The sequence below is a fragment of the Centruroides vittatus genome, unplaced genomic scaffold (genome assembly GCF_030686945.1).
Source record: "Centruroides vittatus isolate TY-2023 unplaced genomic scaffold, ASM3068694v2 contig_918, whole genome shotgun sequence".
Taxonomy (NCBI): Eukaryota; Metazoa; Arthropoda; class Arachnida; order Scorpiones; family Buthidae; genus Centruroides; species Centruroides vittatus.
The window spans coordinates 1,306,996-1,317,319 of record NW_027122605.1 but is presented as its reverse complement, the minus strand read 5'-3'; the positions used below and the strand labels follow the sequence as shown (position 1 = coordinate 1,317,319).

The window sequence follows — 10,324 nt, the reverse complement described above, 5'->3', positions numbered from 1 at the left end:
AGAAGACCCTTTTAGTACCCACAAAGTGAAAAGAACAAAAGAAAAGACTAATTTATTACTTTACATTAAAAATGGAAACAGATTTTAAAATAATAACTGTAACGAGTTGTCAAGTTTTAATTTATGACAAAAAAAAGTTAAAATTTTTTCAATTTCGTATAATTTTAATATTTTATAATAAAACTGTAATTTGTTTTTAGAGATTATTAAATTATATATATAATGTAATAATTATATTATAATATTGTATAATATAAATATGTCTATTTTTCAAACAAATAGTATGATATTTCATATTAAGATGGCAACACTTATTCATTCTAGTGTTTACCTGAAGTTTAAGTTCACACGTGGAAAAGTAGCAACTTTTAATAATATTTTTTAATCGTGTACTTTGAAATATGTCACGTGTAATTGTGAAGAATTTGCCTAAACGAGTAAGTTTTTCATTTTTAATGTGATATAATTATTTAAGTTTGAATATGAATACGTATTAAGATGGTTTTTGTAAGTGATTATCTGTCCTCATGGTGAAAGTTCGGTTTTAATACATGGCGCATTTTATCCTAATAAATGATGTAAAAAATTGACTTAAATTACCATTACCATAATGAACTTAAGATTCATTACGCATGAATTAAAATGTAATTTGCACAAAACCAAAGTATACTTGGTTATGCTCTATTCAAAAACATTTCTTTGGATAATTAGATGTATCTCCTGTGTTTTCAAATACAATCAGAAATAAATTTTAATAGAGATGAATGGGCACAGTTAATGTTACCTATGGTAGCAAACATGGCGGCTCGTCTCTGAAACAGTGGGGACGCATGTTCTAACCTAACCTAACCTAACCTATTCTAATAAATTACCGTAATTATTGCCAACCAAATTATTAGAATAGGGGTAATTAATTAGAATAGGTTAGGTTAGAATTAGAACGTGCGTCCCCATTGTTTCAGAGACGAGCTGCCATATTCGCTACCATAGGTAACATTAACCTAAAGGGCATTCAAGAAATATGGACAAGTACAGAAATTAACAAATAAAAAACTTACAAATAGTATTCTCCACATTATATAGGAGGCATAAAGCTGCAGATTTCATTTAATGTTGCCAAAAACATTGTAAAGCTACCATCAACCAAAGCCGAAATTATTGGGCCATTTCCAGCCCGATAATTTTTGGCTTTGGTTGATAGCTTTATATGTTACGGGTTGGCTGTTGTTGTTTATTTGTATAAAAACATTGTAATTTTTTTCAAACTTTAATTATTTTGTGTATTATTAAATCTACTTCATTTTTCTTATTCTCTTTTCTGTTACATCAATAAGATGACAGCATTGCGCATTGGATTACAATTACAACTGGCATCCCATTAACAGAAAAGTACTGATGAGTGAGAAAATGTATACATACCAGTGGCTTGTTGTCATTGGAAGCGATGGAAGTGCCACTTCCCTTGTATTTTCTAAAAAATAAATACATATTGTGCAATTATTTTCGTATAATTAAAATTAATATTTTATTATAACCGCATTATGTATCTTATTACAAATTTCTATACTACATGTGAAAAAAAAGATAAGATTGCTATTGTATATTCGAATATTAGTGGCAGAATGGAAGCGCTGTATTGTCAGCTTCCAAACAGCCAGATTATACTCATTCACGCATGCGCTTTACAGAGCACCAACCTCACCCGGTTTAGCTGGTGGAAGCTACACACATATAACGCTTCCAATTCTATCCAGGACTGGTCCTAGGCTGTTAGCCGCCCTTGCCCGATTATTTGAATCATGAGTAGATTTATAACTTAACCCAACCGATAAGAATTTACTGGTGTGATGTTTTTATGATAGTTCTGTATAGTTGACAGGAGTTTTAAAAAATTCATTAAAATATTTGATAGTTTTATTCTGCTCTCCCATCTTATATTACTTACGGATTTTTATGTTAAACCAATGATATTACAATTTCATACGTCCCATCTATAAAGAAATGTAAAAAAAACGTGTACAAATCTTGTACAATGTTAAAAAATTAACTATTACTTTGGCAGAATCATTTACAACTAAATTTAATGAAAGATGCATAAGGTACAAAAAAGCTCTAGAATTTATTTTCCTTAAATTTACAATTTATATATATAAATTGTTGTCATAAAAATTTGTCTTTCCACTTTTTCCCAAGACTACAAATATTCAAGTACAAAGTAACCAGTTTCAACTTATTTCTACTTAAGAAGTACAATAGTTAAATAATTAAGAGATTAGGGAGTTGGGAACATAAATAAAACCCTGCTGAAAGAGCCAGAATTTTACTTAAACAAAAGCTTAACCGAACCAATCTCTAGCCGAGTACAGTGCGGACTGATTTCTTCCTAATATTAGATAATAAAGACAGAAATTTTTCCAGTTCAACGAGAGTGACCAAAAAGTTGTAAATTTTGGAAATTTCCATGGACCTTGGTCCTAAAACGAATTAGTTAGAAAACAAATGACAGACAATCTATTAAGTTTAACATATTTAGATTTTTATAGCTATGGCAAGAAACGTTTGAAATGTACAACAACCCTGTCGCATCCTTTGAGGTATACGAGTGATGCAACAAAAGAGGCATTTGACATTGACCGGTATCGGCACCCTCGGGATTTGGCAGCCCGCATGCATGCACCTACCAGGACCATCTCTGATTCCATCCATTAGTCACTCGTAGGGAGCTATTTGATTAAGTGGATTGTTTTGAGATTTAAAAAATAAAGAAGATTTTGTTATTTTTATGTATGTTTCTTTACAAAGCTATATTTAATTATAATTTTCTTTAAAAGTATATTAATACAATTGAAGAATATTTTGTACTAGGTACAAGTATGTACTGTACATCCACCACACAAAAACTTACTTGGTGAAATAAAATATTATTTTATTTATAATTTTAGCCCTTATATTGTGGCTAGTGATTCAGAATGTAATTGTATTATTTAAAATACATGTAGAGAAGTCTACGGTTTTACTGGCTTATTGAACAAACAATACGAATGAACCAAGATCATCACTGACGTGCAATTAACTGATTTCCCCTGGAAGTCAGCTTCTCACAGAAACACAACTTCCCTCTCATCAAATGTCACGGCATGCCACTGATACATACATACATACCCTCATGCTCATAATCCAAAAAGAATGAGAGCAGGAAAAAGCAGACTACAATCCTATAAATTATCCATTCAGAAGTAAATGCTATGACATATAATATAAAATGCAGAAGTGCACACTTCAGTGGGCTTGATTGTTAAAATTTTTGATTTTCCATATACTATAATTGGGATAGGAGTAGACTGTGTTATCTGATTCTATTTCTTTTGAATTATTAGCATTTATTGACTGAAATGAAAGTTTAGAATAAAGAACAAACAAACTTGTTATTGATTTATAGGTTTCATTTATAAATCAGACTTTATATTTATTAAAGACCATCATTAAATATTTGTAATAAGTTCAACATTCAATTTTATAATCAAGAGAAACGAATTTTTATAGTCGTAAAATTAAATCTAGAAATGTCTAATATCTTAAATTGTTTTAAAATAAAATTGCAAATTGCTTCTGAAGATAAGACTATAATTCATAAACAAACCACCATGATATTGTATCAAGGTTCAATTTAAGAGAACTAATGTTTTCAACCATACTGTAATGGTAATCATTAGATATGGCTTTAGAATGTATAATCAGAAAAACATACAGTAGAGAACCGAAAATCGGAATCAATTGGGGACTGGGGTTGTTCAGATTAGTGATTTGTTCTGATTACCAATTATGTACGAATAAATATATTAACCTGTCCGATGTTCAAATTTTTCTCCGTTGCATGTCACTTCGTGTTGAATTTTTCTCCATTGCGTGTCGCTTCGTGTTGAATTTTTGTCGATTTTAAGCCTAACGAAAATTTTTATAATAATAATTGAGGCTATCGTATCGTTAAAAATTATTTCTGCATTTTGTACAAACAAAATAAATATATTGAAGAATATAAAAACATGAAAATTATACTTTAGAAGTAAATCTAGTATGAAAAACGTTCGATTCAGCACGACACAGTCCGACTGAAAATCGTGCCGATTACCGGGGTTCCAATTAACGAGTTTCTACTGTAATTCAAAAATAAAACATTTAGCATGGTAGCTCATTTTTAATTGGAATACATGTACAAAAATTTTATGATTACATTCCATGAAATTTTTGTGCAATCAAAAATGACCTATCATTCTAAATATTTTATCTTTTGAATTATGTTGTTCTGTTTATACATTCTAAATCCATACCTGATGATGGACCATTAAAGTATAGCTGAAAACATTAGTTCTCTTAAATTGAACTTTGCTAGAATATCATGGTGGTTTGTTTGTTAATTGTTTCCAGTTTTGGTTTATTTATTTGACTTTATTATTATTTGTTTTATTAATATTTATTTTTGATTAGATTTGTAAGATACAAGCAAAGAAAAGAAAAAGTAAAATAAGGTTATACAAAAAGAATGACTGAAATTATAGTTAAACATTAATTTGATGCTCCATTTGTTCATTTCTGAAAGTGGTATTAAATTGAGTGGGATGCTAAAGTGAAGAGCCTCAAATAAAAAAATTATTTACATATGAATTTAGTCTACATATGAATTTGAGAGTTTAAAGTCACGTGATTTGTAATAATATATCATTTGAAATCCATTTAGTAATTTACAGATACTGAAGGATTCTTTATTTAATATTTATGGGGATTTGTTTACAAGGATGGTGCTATTCAGGAAAGTGTCATATGATATTGCAATTTGACTGTATATCATTTATTTATTGAATAAATAAGCAATATGTTAACAAATGCTTAATTTAAATTTTTTTAAATATGATAAAATTATGAAACAACTGAGTACAGTAAAGAATATGGTAGTTTGAGAAGAAAGTAATAACTGAACTAAGTTAATTCCATCAATTAAATTTAAATATTCTATAGTTAAGATGTTTTCTGTAAAACTTCATTTATTAATTTTAAGAAAGTCAGTTCTCAGATATTGCATAAAACATATTATATTTTCTATAAAAATAAAAATTCAACAATAATACAAAATTTTATAAAGTATTTTTTATAAAATTTTATTATTTTCAATTTTTTAAAATTATTTTAAAAGTATTCTTCAAATTTTTTATTTTATTGTAATTCTTATAGATTACTGCAGATCGTTTAAGAGAAGTATTTTCATCCAAGGGCCAGATTACTGATTTACAGTTAAAATATACAAAACAAGGAGTCTTTCGACAATTTGCATTTATTGGATTTAAGAAAAAAGAAGAAGCAGAAGCTGCTGTTCAGTATTTTCATAATACTTTTCTCGATACTTCAAAAATTTCAGTAAGTGAAAATGAATTTGTTTAAATTATAAAACTGCAGCATTTGAAAATGTAAATTTAATGTAAAATGAACATTTTGGCATTTGGGGATGTTTTATATTATAAGCCAGTTTCTAAGTTGTTTATATTTTTTTCAATATGTTTTTATGGGTAGAATAAATGACAATCTTCTTAGGAACATAAAAAAAACTAATTTATTAATTAACAAAATTTGCTAAATAAATCGGTTAACAAAAAATGAACAAAAGATTATATTGGAGAGGGGGGAAAAAAACAGTGATTGTTGTGTTTTGAAAAGGTTTAGAGATGGAATAGTTCCATGAGCAGAGTATTTCTGTTTAAACAGTTTTTTTTTTTTTTTTAAATTGGCATAAGCTTTCTTTCTTTGAACAAAGGTCCAACCAAAAAAATCTGCTTAGTGACAATATAAGTGACTATAGAATGGTTATTCTATAATCATTTATAAATGATTCACGTGAATTAATTTCTTATCAGCTTCTTATTCAGCCAATTTTATATCATACAATCTACTCTTACTTCAAATTCTTACCACTTCAAAATCTTGGTGCATTGGAGAAATTGTCAATATTAAATAGACAGATTTATTTTCATGTTCTGATGAGATTTGAATCATTTTGAATGATATTAGAATTTTCTATATAACAATTAATGGAAATATAATTTAAACAATTTTTTATTTATAATCTTTCAATACAAGATTGAAGAAAAAATAATATTGTTGTTATTTTGTTACACATTATTTTATTAATTTTAATGCTATCTACATGTTTTTTTTTTTTTTTTTTTTTTTAATTTGGATAATGATCTGAATTTTGGGAATGCATAAAACTTTTCCTTTATAGCAAATCCCATAAAATAAGATTACTACTACTTTTAAAAAAGTAGTAATCTTATTGTATGGGATTTTATAGATAAAATTCCATAAATGGATGAATTTTAAGGAATGATTTCTGTTCACTAATATCTACATTCACTGAGTTTTATTGTGAGTTAACAGCTCTTGATTAGAAATTAGTTCCAAGTCCAAACTAGAGTTGTTATTCCTTTGTGTTCACCAAAATTTTTGAACTAAAAAGATTATCAAGTCAAGAGTTAACTAGCATAAGCTTACTATTTTCAAGAATTAAGTAAAAATTTCTTTTTATTGGATAATATCTAGAATTTTCTAGAATTATTTTTATTGGGTCCCTATCTATATATATATAATCGAGACGAGTTGATAATAATAATAATAATAATAATTATCAGTGCAGAGCCCAAATGGTTAGGAGTTGAAAGTTGAAATTTGGTACACAGTTAGGGTATGTCACGAGAATGCACACTAAGAAGGGATTTTTCGAAATTCCTCCCCACAGGGGAGAGGGACAGGATTAAGGCTTAACACTTCCATCAACAATGGAAGTGTTAAGCCTTAATCCTGTCCCTCATTGAACAATGCAATTGTTACGTAACAATGGAATTGTTAAGAGAAAGCAACATGCAAGACGCAGATGCAGTTTTTTTTCGTTTCTGCGGAAAATCAAACATATTTTTAGACCCATCTAAAAATTCTCTAATTTATCTGGAAACAGGGGTACCCAATTCTTGCATTCTGTGAAAACGGGTAAGGTTGACTATTACATAATAATCTTAATCTTTGCTATTGTTACTTTTGCCCGAGCAACACCATGCCTACCTGCTAGTATCTAATATTTAAACATTAAATTATTTGAAATTTATTGAATAATGTTACTTAAAATTGACTTTTATTTCTTCTACTATTTTATTTGGGTCTGTTGATTATATTATACATTTGTTGAATAAAATATTAATTTATTTGAAGAAATAAGGATATGTTTTAAATTCAGTTAGGGGCTGTCCATAAATGACATTCACACTAGAGAGGAGAGGAGGGTTATGACAAGTTGGACAAAGTTGAGGGGAAGAGGTTGATCTTTATTGGACATCTGGTTTATTTCATTAAATTTTATACTGTTTACACAGTTTATTATACAGTAGACTCCCGTATAACACACTCCCGTAAAACGCAAATTCATACAATGCGACGAAAAAATTGCAACTAGTTCTCATACAGTGCGATAAACAGTCCCGTATAACTCATAAGATAAATTTAACATTTTCACATAGTTTCTGATATTTTGTTTAGAAAAGCGAATGTATGCACTTACCTGTTGTTTATATATGAATAGTGAAGCTGATAGTTTAAAGAAGTAGCGGTTTATAAAAAAATAATAATACATACTCATTTAAAGATATAAGAGGAAAATAATTTTATTCAACTTAAAATAAAATTATGCACTTCACTGTTTAACATTTATTCACTATCGGAAGTATCAACAAATAAGTTCCAACGATGCCGTTTTGTTAATATTGGTTGTACAGTACAGATTTATTGACAACCGTTACAATTTACAGACTCCTGAATTTGCATAAATTGATCTGTCCCGTATAACGCGATTTCCTACAATGTGGAACGTATCCCCCGCGTTATACGAGAGTCTACTGTATTTATTTTAAAATTTCTTGTATGTTTTGTTTCTACTTATGATATCCATCATTCACAAAGTTTTAAAGAGAGTTGAGTTTTGTTGGATGACCAAAGAGGGGAGGGGGTGAATTACAGGAACTTGGACAAACTGGGATAAAAAGAGGGAGTACAAATTTCAAGAAAAATGCAGACATAATTTGTGGACAGCCTCTTATTTGCAATATTTTTAATTAAAATTTATTTGTAAAAAATATATTATTATTATAATAAAATAAATAATTAGTTTATAATTTATAATATTATTATTTTATTTCAGGTTGAATTTTGCTGTGATTTAGGTGATGTGAATAAACCCAAAGCATGGAGTAAATATTCTAAAGATAGTTCTGTTCAACAGAATAATTTTGAAGTTATTGATGTTAAATCAAATAAAGTATATACAATATAAATTTTTAATTAATATAACTGTGAAATTAGTGAATATAAATGACTTATAAACTAACTGTACATTGCACTAAATCAAGAATTTAAATTTTTTTAAATCTAATATATGTAAAGAAATTGTGAATAATTTAAATTTCAAACTCTTTATATTCATTAATATTCAGTTTACAATTGTTTTTGTTTATAAGATAGTAATATTATTGGTTTTAATAAGTTACTTAATAAAAAATTACAAAATTTTATTACAATATAGAATTTTTTAATTTTTTAAACATGTTTTATGCTTTATGTTTTAATCATTTGTTTTAGTATAAATTGATTTTTTTTTCTTTACATATAGAAAGAAAAAACAAAAGCAAATAAAAATGTGAATAATGAAAATGAAAAAGCCAAATCAGTATTTGAAGAAATATTAGAAGAGGTAAAATATAAATTTTATTTATTTTTATTAAAAAAATCAAGTTGTGCAAAAATTGACATCAAATTATAAATATTTTTAATGCAGTAATTCATAAATTACAATGATTTCCATTCAATGTTGTGTTTAATATTAATTTTGTCTGAACCATTTCTGTATTGAATATATTAAAGACGAATTTGTTTTATGGTCAATTAATTCTTCCAAAAGATATTATGCTATGCAGATACAATATTCCCATTTTGATAGTTATGATTTTCTCAAATATATGTTCCATAAATTTTCTTGATCTTTATAAATTGTAAAAGAAGGAATTGAAGATGATGTCAACTGCCAAGCACTCAAGTTATTAATTACAATTTCAATTTTGTAGCTTACCAATGGCTCTTTAAATATAATGAATGTGTGGCTTGTGAAAATATTTATTTATTTAAACAACATCCTGGATATTATCCTTCAACATATTACAAAAAATAACCATAGGTAGACAAAATTGCTTTAACCAAATATAATCCATTATGAACTAATTACAGAATTAAATCCAACAATAAACACAATCAAAAATACAATTAAACTTGTGATTATTTAAAACATATTATTAAAATTAAAATTGAGGGATGTGTCCAAAAATAAGAAAACCAAGGAACAAAAAAAAACATTCCTACAAAAGAAGAAATATTAGCATACAATCAAATGACAACAGCATATACAGTAGATATAAGTCAGATGACAGCTTCACCTAATCAGAAACTAAAAGTTTACATATCTTAATGCATAAAACAAAGTAATTTATCACAATAGAATTTATTACATATAGTTCTTTTGAATAATTTTTTAGTTGAAACTTTACTACCAAAAATTGCCATCTTAAATCAATTACTAATTTACAATGAGCTAATAAATGAAAGACATCTAAGCAGGAACTGTCTTTACAAATTTGACATGATTATTTTTATAATTTGGTAAAAAAGAAATAGCATTGCATTTGGCCCACAAAAGAAGAAATATTAGCATAAAAAGTCCACCAACTTTGGACAGATCTCCCCTAGCTTGTATAAAAATGCTGGTTTAACTTATTTTGCAACACACTATAAAAGGCAAATAAAAAAGTTTTCAAGTGTACTGAATACTGGTGGATGGTCTCAGGTTGATACCTGACCAATGGACTGGCCACGTAGAGTTTTCTGTATGTGTTTTTAACATTTAAATGGGCTTCTATTTAATTGAGAAATCAGAGTGCCTTTGTGCTGCATTTCCTTATCTCCTCAGACCGAATCAAACTAAACCATTTGAGATAGACATTTAACTAGTGACAATTCTAAATTAAAATTATTTGTTTATAACCCCTATAATATAGAAAAAGTAACTCATGGTATTATTTTATGTATAAACTAGTTTTAGATTATTCTTGAACAATTTCTTTAGAAGGTAAACATTTAATGGTTAGAAATTTAATGTTTTTGTGAAATGGTACAGATTCAAATTCTACTGTGTATTGGCATGATTGAAATAAAAGAGTATTTGGCCAGAAAAAAACCTATTTAA

The 10,324-nt window shown here is 27.5% G+C and overlaps 1 protein-coding gene across 2 annotated transcripts in view; it reads left to right on the top strand.

Annotated features, from left to right (window-relative positions):
* Positions 1-303: 303 nt before the first annotated feature.
* LOC136984436 (probable RNA-binding protein 19) overlaps positions 304-10,324 on the top strand; it is a 57,341-nt gene continuing 47,320 nt past the window's right edge. For both annotated transcript variants that reach the window (XM_067281413.1, XM_067281411.1), the window contains exons 1-4: positions 304-437; positions 5,227-5,409; positions 8,234-8,350; positions 8,702-8,782. In XM_067281413.1, the coding sequence (XP_067137514.1) occupies positions 402-437; positions 5,227-5,409; positions 8,234-8,350; positions 8,702-8,782 (417 nt within the window). In that variant the 5' untranslated portion in view covers positions 304-401. The remainder of the gene's footprint in view (positions 438-5,226; positions 5,410-8,233; positions 8,351-8,701; positions 8,783-10,324) is intronic.